This window comes from Oncorhynchus clarkii, chromosome 24 (assembly GCF_045791955.1).
Source record: "Oncorhynchus clarkii lewisi isolate Uvic-CL-2024 chromosome 24, UVic_Ocla_1.0, whole genome shotgun sequence".
NCBI lineage: Eukaryota > Metazoa > Chordata > Actinopteri > Salmoniformes > Salmonidae > Oncorhynchus > Oncorhynchus clarkii.
In genome coordinates this window covers 859,638-872,104 of record NC_092170.1, presented here as the reverse complement: position 1 = coordinate 872,104, position 12,467 = coordinate 859,638, and the positions used below count along the sequence as shown (strand labels likewise).

The following is a 12,467-nucleotide window of genomic DNA, read 5'->3' as shown; positions in this document are numbered from 1 at the left end:
ACTAACAATTCCACAACTACTACCTTATACACACACAAGTGTAAGGGATAAAGAATATGTACATAAAGATATATGAATGAGTGATGGTACAGAGCAGCATAGGCAGGATACAGTAGATGGTATCGAGTACAGTATATACATGAGGTGAGTATGTAAACAAAGTGGCATAGTTTAAAGTGGCTAGTGATACATGTATTACATAAAGATGCAGTAGATGATATAGAGTACAGTATATACGTATACATATGAGATGAATAATGTATTGTATGTAAACATTATATTAAGTAACATTGTTTAAAGTGGCTAGTGATATATTTTACATAAATTCCCATTATTAAAGTGGCTGGAGTTGAGTCAGTCTGTTGGCAGCAGCCACTCAATGTTAGTGGTGGCTGTTTAACAGTCTGATGGCCTTGTGATAGAAGCTGTTTTTCAGTCTTGGTCCCTGCTTTGATGCACCTGTACTGACCTCGCCTTCTGGATGATAGCGGGGTGAACAGGCAGTGGCTCGGGTGGTTGTTGTCCTTGATGATCTTTATGGCCTTCCTGTGACATTGGGTGGTGTAGGTGTCCTGGAGGGCAGGTAGTTTGCCACCGGTGATGCGTTGTGCAGACCTCACTACCCTCTGGAAAGCCTTACGGTTGTGGGCGGAGCAGTTGCCGTACTAGGCGGTGATACAGCCCGACAGGATGCTCTCGATTGTGCATCTGTAGAAGTTTGTGAGTGCTTTTGGTGACAAGCCGAATTTCTTCAGCCTCCTGAGGTTGAAGAGGCGCTGTTGCGCCTTCTTCACGATGCTGTCTGTGTGGGTGGACCAATTCAGTTTGTTTGTGATGTGTACGCCGAGGAACTTAAAACTTACTACCCTCTCCACTACTGTCCCATTGATGTGGATAGGGGGGTGTTCCCTCTGCTGTTTCCTGAAGTCCACAATCATCTCCTTAGTTTTGTTGACGTTGAGTGTGAGGTTATTATCCTGACACCACACTCCGAGGGCCCTCACCTCCTCCCTGTAGGCCGTCTCGTCGTTGTTGGTAATCAAGCCTACTACTGTTGTGTCGTCCGCAAACTTGATGATTGAGTTGAAGGCGTGCGTGACCACTCAGTCGTGGGTGAACAGGGAGTACAGGAGAGGGCTGAGAACGCACCCTTGTGGGGCCCCAGTGATGAGGATCAGCGGGGTGGAGATGGTGTTACCTACCCTCACCACCTGGGGGCGGCCCGTCAGGAAGTCCAGTACCCAGTTGCACAGGGCGGGGTCGAGACGGGTTTGGAGGGTACTATGGTGTTAAATGCTGAGCTGTAGTCGATGAACAGCATTCTCACATAGGTATTCCTCTTGTCCAGATGGGTTAGGGCAGTGTGCAGTGTGGTTGAGATTGCATCGTCTGAGGACCTATTTGGGCGGTAAGCAAATTGGAGTGGGTCTAGGGTGTTAGGTAGGGTGGAGGTGATATGGTCCTTGACTAGTCTCTCAAAGCACTTCATTATGACGGAAGTGAGTGCTACGAGGCGGTAGTCGTTTAGCTCAGTTACCTGAGCTTTCTTGGGAACAGGAACAATGGTGGCCCTCTTGAAGCATGTGGGAACAGCAGACTGGGATAAGGATTGATTGAATATGTCCGTAAACACACCAGCCAGCTGGTCTGCGCATGCTCTGAGGGCGCGGCTGGGGATGCCGTCTGGGCCTGCAGCCTTGCGAGGGTTAACACGTTTAAATGTTTTACTCACCTCGGCTGCAGTGAAGGAGATGTTCGGCTGCAGTGAAGGAGATGTCCGCATGTTTTGGTTGTGGGCCGTGTCAGTGGCACTGTATTGTCCTCAAAGCGGGCAAAAAATATATTTAGTCTGCTTGGGAGCAAGACATCCTGGTCTGTGACTGGGCTGGTTTTCTTTTTGTAATCCGTGATTGACTGTAGACCCTGCCACATACCTCGTGTCTGAGCCGTTGAATTGCGATTCTATTTTGTCTCTATACTGACGCTTAGCTTGTTTGATTGCCTTGCGGAGGGAATAGCTACACTGTTTAGCTACACACCAAGTCCATATTATGGAGAAAAAAAACTGCTTAAATAAGCAAAGAGAAACGAAGGTCAGTCAATACGGAACATTCAAGAACTTTGAAAGTTTCTTCAAGTATAGTTGCAAAAACCAAGTGCTATGATGAAACGGGCTCTCATATGAGGACCGCCACAGGAAAGGAAGACCCAGAGTATCCTCTGCAGCAGAGGTTCCAGCCTCAGAAATTGCAGCCCAAATAAATGCTTCAGAGTTCAAGTAACAGACACATCTCAACTAGAGGTCGACGGATTATGATTTTTCAACACCGATATCGATAATTAGAGGACCAAAAAAAGCCGATACAGATTATATCGGCAGATTTTTACAATTTATTTGTAATAATGACAATTACAACAATACTGAATGAACACTTATTTTAACTTAATATAACTTAATTTAACTCAACAAAAATCAATTTAGCCTCAAATAATGAAACCTGTTCAATTTGGTTTAAATAATGCAAAAACAAAAGTGTTGGAGAAGAAAGTTAAAGTGCAATATGTACTATGTTTAAGTTCCTTGCTCAGAACATGAGAACATATGAAAGCTGGTGGTTCCTTTTAACATGAGACTTCAATATTCCAAGGTAAGAGGTTTTAGGTTGTAGTTAATATAGTATTTATAGGACTATTTCTTTCCATATGATTTGTATTCCATATACCTTTGACTATTGGATGTTCTTATAGGCACTTTAGTATTGCCAGTGTAACAGTATAGCTTGCTTCCCTCTCCTCGCTTCTACCTGGGCTCGAACCAGGAATACATCAACAACAGCCACCCTTGAAGCAGCGTTACCCATGCAGAGCAAGGGGAACAACCACTCTAAGTCTCAGAGCGAGTGACTTTTGAAACGCTATTAGCGCGCACCCCGCTAACTAGCTAGCAATTTCACATCGGTTACACCAGCCTAATCTCGGGAGTTGATAGGCTTGAAGTCATAAACCGCACAATGCTTGAAGCACAACGAAGAGCAAAACGCACGATAGTGCTGTTTGAATGAATGCTTACGAGCCTGCTGCTGCCTACCATCGCTCAGTCAGACTGCTCTATCAAATCATAGACTTAATAACATAATAACACATAGAAATACGAGCCTTTGGTCATTAATATGGTTGAATCCAGAAACAATCATTTTGAAAACAAAACGTTTATTATTAACGCATATACCCTGACTCTGCGTGCAATGAACGCAAGAGAAGTAACACAATTTCACCTGGTTAATATTGCCTGCTAACCTGGTTTTCTTTTAGTTAAATATGCAGGTTTAAAAATATATATATTGTGTATTGATTTTAAGAAAGGCATTGATGTTTATGGTTAGGTACATGTTGGAGCAACGAAAATCATTTTTCCGCGAATGCGCACCGATTATATGCAACGCAGGACACGCTAGATAAGCTACTTATATCATCAACCATGTGTAGTTAACTAGTGATTATGATTGATTGATTGATAAGATACGTTTAATGCTAGCTAGCAACTTACCTTGGCTTCTTACTGCATTCGCGTAACAGGCAGTCTCCTCGTGGAGTGCAATGAGAGGCAGGTGGTTAGAGCATTGGACTAGTTAACTGTAAGGTTGCAAGATTGAATCCACGAGCTGACAAGTTAAAAATCTGTCGTTCTGCCCTGAACAAGGCAGTTAACCCACCGTTCCTAGGCCGTCATTGAAAATAAGAACGTGTTCTTAACTGGCTTGCCTAATTAACTAAAGGTGTAAAAACAGAAATGTATTTAAAAAAAATATATATAATATTAAAAAAAAAATCCCAAAAATACCGATTTCCGATTGTTATGAAAACTTGAAATCGGCCCTAATTAAAATAGGCCATACCGATTAATCGGTCGACCTCTAATCTCAACATCAACTGTTCAGAGGAGACTGCGTGAATCAGGCCTTCATAGTCAAATTTCTGCAAAGAAACCATGACTAAAGGACACCAAAAAGAAGAGACTTGCTTGGGCCAAGAAACAGGACAAACGGACATTAGACCGGTGGAAATCTGTCCTTTGGTCTGATGAGTCCAAATGTGAAATTTTTGGTTCCAAACTCTGTGTCTTTGTGAGACGCAGAGTAAGTGAACGGATGATCTCCGCATGTGTGGTTCCCACTGTGAAGCATGGAGGAGGAAGTGTGATGGTGCAGGGGTGCTTTGCTGGTGACAGTGTCTGATTTATTTAGAATTTAAGGCACACTTAACCAGCATGGCTATCACAGCATTCTGCAGCAATACGCCCTCCCATCTGGTTTGCACTTAGTGGGACTATCATTTGTTTTTCAACAGAACAATGATCCAACACACTTCCAGGCTGTGTAAGGGCTATTTGACCAAGAAGGAGAGTGATGGAATGCTGCACCAGATGACCTGGTCTCCACAATCACCCGACTTCAACCCAATTGAGATGGTTTGGTATGAGTTGGACCGCACAGTGAAGGAAAAGCAGCGAACAAGTGCTCAGCATACGTGGGAACTCCTTCAAGACTGTTGGAAAAGCATTCCAGGTGTAGCTGGTTGAAGGCAAAGGGTGGCTACTCTGAAGAATATATTCTGATTTGTTTAACACTTTTTTGGTTACTATATGATTCCATGTGTTATTTCATAGTTTTAATGTCTTCACTATTATTCTACAATGTAGAAAATAGTCAAAATAAAGAAAAACCCTTGAATGAGTAGGTGTGTCCAAACTTTTGACTGGTACTGTACACACAGACATGCAAAGACACACGCAGACACACATAAAATCACTCACCATGAGGAAGGAGTATCCTACCCAAAGACTCCTCCAGTTGGGGGGACAGAAGGGATTGCTGTTGTCCTGGCTGTGAACTGCCACAGCAGGGGAGGGGGCCTCACACACCACACAGCGGCTGATGTGTTGTTGGATGTCCTGGTCTGCCACGGGCATCATGGGCACTGACGCTGTGGTGGACAACCAGTAGGACTTGTCATTGCGACTGGCGTAGTCACACGTGCCCATGTTGCAAAAGGAGAACGGCATGGTGCTGAAGAGACGCATACATGACCCAGCCTGACCTAGTAGTAGGAAAATACATGCTAGGTTACTGGTTACAATCATTCAAACACACACACACACACCCACCCACACAGGTGTACAGATGAGCACACACACAAACAGTATTGTAGACCAACGTACCGAGGTCCTGTGTGTGGGCTTTCTCTTGGCCCTCCAGGTACAGCAAACTGTAGCCAGTCCACAGTTGTGTCATGTCTGCTGGACAGGAAGGGAGCATGTCTGATTGGCTGTGCATCACCAACAGGAAGCCAGAGTTAAAGGTGGTGGTGGGGCCTGGGCTGCCGGCATCTCCCAAAGGACCTGGGGCGCCTACGATGACAGACAGTCAGAGACAAAGAGAAACAATATATTTAGCTACTCTTGAAGGGAGCATAATAGTAAATACTTTTTTAGAAAAATGTGATTCAATCGATCAATTAAATTAATTTACAAACAATGAAATAAAACAGCCGTAATCCACGTTAACCGACAAATGCATAGTTTATCATTGCTTTTGTTTAGGTGGTATCAGAGGTGTAACTGCTGTCAAATCGGTGAGTAGAGCTTTTGTGGCCATGGTCCCAGCCGCATTAAAAGTTCAGAACGAGAAAGTGTAGGCTATATACAAATAATTACACTCAAATTGAAAATCAAACAAAATAATGATTTATATCAGCAAAAACGAGGTGTAGATTACATTACACATTCCAGTGTTCGAATGGGATTTCTACTAATGCGACTTGGTGCATCCAATGGCAATGACCACGATAGGTACTGTATAACGCAGGGAGGCGCTTATGGATTTGACAGTTGAATCAATCAGATCAGTGGCAACCCAAGTAGCTGAAAAAAAACATTGCTTTTCCTTGCTTTTGTTTAGGTAGTGCCGGAGGTGTAACTGCTGTCAAATCACAGGCATTGCCATTGTATGCAGAGTCGCATTAGTAGAAATCGAAAGCAACTAGGCAGCAGTGGAGCGGGTCGAGAGCTTCAAGTTCCTTGGACACAAGGAAAAAATGTATAAATATATATATTTTTAAACCTAAGCTAGTCTTGCCTGCTTCAAGAACAGCTAGCTAACTAACCAATAAAATACAGTGGGTGGTCTGCCCGGTTGTCACGTCCTGGTCAGGGCGTGAGTTGGGGTGGGCATTCTATGTTTTTGTTCTAGGTTTTGTATTTCTATGTTTGGCCTGGTATGGTTCCCAATCAGAGGCAGCTGTCGATCGTTGTCTCTGATTGAGAACCATACTTAGGTAGCCTGTTTTCCCACTATGTTTTGTGGGTAGTTGTTTTCTGTGTCTACCATACAGAACTGTTTCGTGTCGTTCACTCGCTTTGTTGTTTTTGGTCATTTAGTGTTCTGTTTATTTTATTAAACATCATGAACACTTATCACGCTGCACCTTGGTCCTCACCTTCTTCCACCAACGGTGATCGTTACACCGGTTCTAACTAGGGTATTTAGACAAAGTTTTCCTAAGGTTAATGTATGCCCGAGGGCGACTTGGCTTGGTAAACCCTTTTCCCACCAACAAACAAACAGCCATACACCACAGCAGTACAAACTCACATGATAACGGACAATGTGAGATGTAGGCACAAAAACAGAAGAGAGATAGCTCAAGAGACAACTGATTGGGTTTATTTTAAACCAAGGGAAAGGGGATGTGATTGGGTAAGGGAAAAAGAGCAGGTGTGTCTTCAGTTTGGCGACTGATGACTGTCACCTGTGACTAGGGCAGAAGGAGAGAAAACAAATACACACAGGATACCTATATCCGTAACAGTGACAATGACCACAAGAGCAGCCGCTCATCGATTTGACAGAGCTAACACAGTTACACCGCCTAAACAAAATGAAATGAAAAGCTATGTCGGGTTACCTGAGTGGTGCAGCGGTCTAAGGCACTGCATCTCAGTGCTTGAAGCATCACTACAGACACCCTGGTTTGAATCCAGGCTATATCACAACCGGCCGTAATTGGGACTCCCGTAGGGCGATGTAAAAAAAAAAAGAAAATGCAGATCTGATTGAATACTGGCCTTATATTTTTTGGTTCTGATGGGGTACGACAGTTGAACTAAGCTCATGAGGAATTTATAAGTTATATTTGGGTATTTATCAGCGCTCTCCAACCCTGTTCCATGGACAACTACCATTCTGTAGGTTGTCACTCCAACCACAAAACCTAGTATAGATTAATAAATAAAAAAAATGGATGTACCAATTGCAGATTGCCACTTTAAGGTCAAAACAGGGTCTGAGTCTAAAATGACATGAAGATGATGTCATTTAGGACAGGGGGAGGGTTGATGTTTAGTTGGACACAGGTTCATGAGCAGTGTGGGTGTGTGAAGTGTCCATCCACACGCCATAGTTCATTTGACTCACCCTGTGGTCCCAATGCCCCCCTCTCCCCCTGTACCCCACTGTCCCCTGGGGCCCCATCTGCTCCTGGGGGGCCCTCGGGCCCCGGGATTCCTGGTGAACCCAACTGGCCACTTCTCCCTGCAACAGCAGACATATACAGTTTCAAGTAGTGTCTTATCTTTAAGTTGTATTCACTGTATGAATGCTATATGTAAGCAATAAGGCACGAGGGGGTGTGGTATATGGCTAATATACCACGGCTAAGGGCTGTTCTTACGCACGACCCAACGCAGAGTGCCTGGATACAGCCCTTAGCCGTGGTATATTGGCCATATACCACAAGCACCCGAGGTGCCTTATTGCTATTATAAACTGGTTACCAACGTAATTAGAGCAATACAAATAAATGTTTTGTTATACCTGTGGTATACGGTCTGATATACCACGGCTGTCAGCCAATTAGCATTCAGGGGTCGAATTACTCAGTTTATAATATACAACAAATAACTAATCCTCTTATTGAAAATTCTACTTTCACAAAGACCTCAAGAGGTCTGTCTGAGAAACTACAACCACCCTCTCTGAATGATAGTTATTGTATTTATAAATGCAATTTAGGAGAAAACAAAATAACAAACATTTCCATTGTAGGAGGACACAGAGCACTATACACAGGAAGATATCAAGAGATTTCAGGGGCTTCCGTTGACCCACATCAGGCCCTACCTTTCTGTCCCTCAAAACCGTTGGATCCCGGTCCGCCAGTGAAGCCAGGAAGGCCTGGTTGACCGGGTGCACCTACGGGTCCAGGAGGAGGTGGGATTATCAATGGAGTGATCACATTCCCCTTTTCTCCTTTTGGACCTGTGGATGAAAGAACAAATGTCCAGAGAGACAGAGAGAGGAGGGTATGTGGGTTAAGCTGCTGTGTCAATAGAAATAAAATTACAAGAAGGGAGAAAGCCTCCCAGATCAAGGCAATAGGAATGTCCTTACTAGTAATTATATTTGTACGACTGTTTCAATGACATCGTCCCTACTGATGCTGGATCTACTGCTTTATAATTATTTTCATTCTGCATCAATCTGTATCACTCATGATTAATGTTAATTATGCTGGTGATGGTCACTTTCATGAGGAGCTGACCTTCATCTCCTTGCAGTCCCTCGGTTCCTTTGGGTCCTGGGGGCCCACATGTTCCTGTGGAACCGGGGTGTCCTGGAACCCCCATCATCCCCGAAGCTCCTCTCTCACCTGGGCGACAACAGCAGGTTTGGGGTCAATTTGAATTGAGGTCAGACAATTCAGTAAGTAAAGTGAAATTCCAATTAAATGAATGCCATCCCTTTAAATACAGTGTACCTTGAATTAGAATTTTCTCAGACTCATAATACTCATAATATTGAGAGAACGTGTTCAGAATATTAGGGATCAATGTCAGAAAGCCATAAAAATATATGCATATTGTATATTTTTCAGCACTAATTGGTAGATTACCTACCTTTTTCCCACTGAACACAACTCGTCATTTCAACGTGGAGAATTGGGTAATATTTGGTTGAGACGATACTCAATGAGGTTACAAACCTATATCCTTCCTCTCAAAAAGACAGCCAATAGTTCCAATGTGTTATCACTATGCTTTCAACCATCGAAAAGCAACACCAAATTTCAATGGAAAAACAATGTCTGATTATAGGATTAGTTGTCACCCAAATGTCTATCACTGCACTTTTAACCATTTTAAAGCATAGCAAAGTTCAAATGGGAATACAAAGTCAGATATTTTGTTTAGCTATTTTATACAACAGATTCATGTTATCACTGTGCTTAATCTAATAGCAAAACCAAATGACCTAGATTGCAGTTGAGATTACATTGAAAGTACCACCGTTCGAGATTCTGCACAGATTATTACAGCAATTGTGAAGATGTCCACAGACCTGCAATGAACTATGCATGCTAACTTGAAAATGCACGCTTTATATGATTTCAGAAGGAGAAATGTAAAGTTACAGTAACCACAAAATGTGGCCATGGATATGTTACATTTGTTTGTAAGACATCCTTAACATTAGGTTATCGAGCACGCCTCCATCCACATCGACGGGGCAGCAGTGGAGCGGGTCGAGAGAGTTCCTCGGTGTCCAAATCACTAAGGACTTAAAATGTTCCACACGCAAACAGTCGTGAAGAAGGCGTAACAGTGCCTCATCCCCCTCGGGAGGTTGAAAAGATTTGTCATGGGCCCTCAAATCATCAAAAAGTTGTACAGCTGCACCATTGAGAACACCTTGACTGGCTGCATCACTGCTTGTTATGGCAACTGCACAGCCCTCGCTCGCATTGGCGCTACAGAAGGTGGTGAGAGCAGCCCAGTACATCACTGGGGTTGAGCTCCCTGCCATCCAGGACCTTTATATCAGGCGATGTGAGAGGAAGGCCTGGAAAATTGTTAAAGACTCCAGCCACCTAAGCCATAGACTGTTCACTTTGCTTCCACACAGCAAGCTGTACCGGAGCAACAAGTCTGACACCAACAGACTCCTCTGAACAGCTTTTATCCCCAAGTCATAAGACTGATAAATAGCCAACAAAATGACTATCTGCATTGACCCTTCTATTTGATTTTGGATTTTTGCACTGTTAGCTAAGACCTCGCAAACTCCACACATTCACACTCCAACACACACGCTCACTTAATTTGCTCACCCACACACAAACTCAAATACAATCATCATATACGCTGCTGCTACTCAGTTTATCATATATCCTGATGACTAGTCACGTTACCCCTATACATATCTAACCTTACCACTCCAGTATCCCTGCACATTGTAAATATAGTTGGCACTGACTTTATATATAGCTTACTTTTTTATTTATTTCACCTTTATTTAACCAGGTAGGCTAGTTGAGAACAAGTTCTCATTTACAATTGCGACCTGGCCAAGATAAAGCAAAGCAGTTCGACACATACAACAACAGAGTTACACATGGAGTAAAGCAAACATACAGTCAATAATACAGTAGAAAAATAAGTCTATATACAATGTGAGCAAATGAGGTGAGATAAGGGAGGTAAAAAGGCAAAAAAAAGGCCATGGTGGCGAAGTAAATACAATATAGCAAGTAAAACACTGGAATGGTAGATTTGCAGTGGAAGAAAGTGCAAAGTATAGATAGAAATAATGGGGTGCAAAGGAGCAAAATAAATAAATAAATACAGTAGGGGAAGAGGTAGTTGTTTGGGTTAAATTATAGATGGGCTATGTCCAGGTGCAGTAACCTGTGAGCTGCTCTGACAGCTGGTGCTTAAAGCTAGTGAGATATATAAGTGTTTCCAGTTTCAGAGATTTTTGTAGCAGCGATCGGTTGAAGAGCATGATTTTAGTTTTACTTGTATTTAAGAGGAATTGGAGGCCACGGAAGGAGAGTTGTATGGCATTGAAGCTCGTCTGGAGGGTTGTTAACATAGTGTCCAAAGAAGGTCCAGAAGTATACAGAATGGTGTCGTCTGCGTAGAGGTGGCTCAGAGAATCACCAGCAGCAAGAGCGACATCATTGATGTATACAGAGAAGAGCGTCGGTCCAAGAATTGAAACTGTGGCACACCCATAGAGACTGCCAGAGACCCGGACAACAGGCCCTCCGATTTGACACACTGAACTCTGTCTGAGAAGTAGTTGGTGAACCAGGCGAGGCAGTCATTTGAAAAACCAAGGCTGTTGAGTCTGTCGATAAGAATGTGGTGATTGACAGAGTCGAAAGCCTTGGCCAGGTCAATGAATACAGCTGCACAGTATTGTCTCTTATTGATGGCGGTTATGATATCGTTTAGGACCTTGAGTGTGGCTGAGGTGCACACGTGACCAGCTCGGAAACCAAATTGCATAGCAGAGAAGGTACGGTGGGATTCAAAATGGTCAGTGATCTGTTTGTTAACTTGGCTTTCAAAGACCTTAGAAAGACAGGGTAGGATAGATATAGGTCTGTAAGCAGTTTGGGTCTAGAGTGTCTCCCCCTTTGAAGAGGGGGATGACCGCGGCAGCTTTCCAAACTTCGGGGATCTCAGACGATATGAAAGAGAGGTTGAACAGGCTAGTAATAGGGGTTGCAACAATTGCGGTGGATAATTTTAGAAAGAGAGGGTCTAGATTGTCTAGCCCGGCTGATTTGTAGGGGTCCAGATTTTGCCGCTCTTTCAGAACATCGGCTATCTGGATTTGGGTGAAGGAGAAATGGGGAAGGCTTGGGCAAGTTGCTGAGGGGGGTGCAGGGCTGTTGACTGGGGTAGGTGTAGCCAGGTGGAAAGCATGGCCAGCCGTTGAAAAATGCTTATTGAAATTCTCAATTATCGTGGATTTATTGGTGTTTCCTAGCTAGTGTTTCCTAGCCTCAGTGCAGTGGGCAGCTGGGAGGAGGTGCTCTTATTCACCATGGACTTTACAGTGTCCCAGAACTTTTTGTAGTTTGTGCTAGAGGATGCAAATTTCTGTTTGAAAAAGCTAGCCTTTGCTTTCCTAACTGTCTGTGTATATTGGTTCCTAACTTCCCTGAAAAGTTGCATATCGCGAGGGCTATTCAATGCTAACGCAGTACGCCACAGGATGTTTTTGTGCTGTTCTGGAGTGAACCAAGGGCTATATCTGTTTTAAAAATTTGAATGGCGCATGCTTTTTTTAAGATGGTAAGGAAAGCACTTTTAAAGAATAACCAGGCATCCTCTGACGGAATGAGGTCAATATCCTCCCAGGATACCCGGGCAAGGTTGATTAGAAAGGCCTGCTTGCTGAAGTGTTTTAGGGAGCGTTTGACAGCGATGAGGGGCAGACCTATTATGGACGCAGGCAATGAGGCAGTGATCGCTGAGATCCTGGTTGAAGACAGCAGAGGTGTATTTGGAGGGCAGGTTGGTCAGGATGATATCTATGAGGATGCCCGTGTTTATGGATTTGGGGTTGTACCTAGTAGGTTCATTGGTAATTTGTGTGAGATTGAGGTCATCTAGTTTA

The 12,467-nt window shown here is 43.5% G+C and overlaps 1 protein-coding gene across 1 annotated transcript in view; it reads right to left on the bottom strand.

The window, feature by feature from the left end:
* LOC139382213 (collagen, type IV, alpha 4) overlaps nt 1-12,467 on the bottom strand; it is a 117,831-nt gene that overhangs the window by 3,500 nt on the left and 101,864 nt on the right. Inside the window, exons 40-44 of the mRNA XM_071126093.1 lie at nt 8,599-8,706; nt 8,178-8,315; nt 7,473-7,589; nt 5,219-5,407; nt 4,814-5,097 (exon numbers count right to left, since the gene is read on the bottom strand). Coding sequence (XP_070982194.1) covers nt 4,814-5,097; nt 5,219-5,407; nt 7,473-7,589; nt 8,178-8,315; nt 8,599-8,706 — 836 coding nt within the window. The remainder of the gene's footprint in view (nt 1-4,813; nt 5,098-5,218; nt 5,408-7,472; nt 7,590-8,177; nt 8,316-8,598; nt 8,707-12,467) is intronic.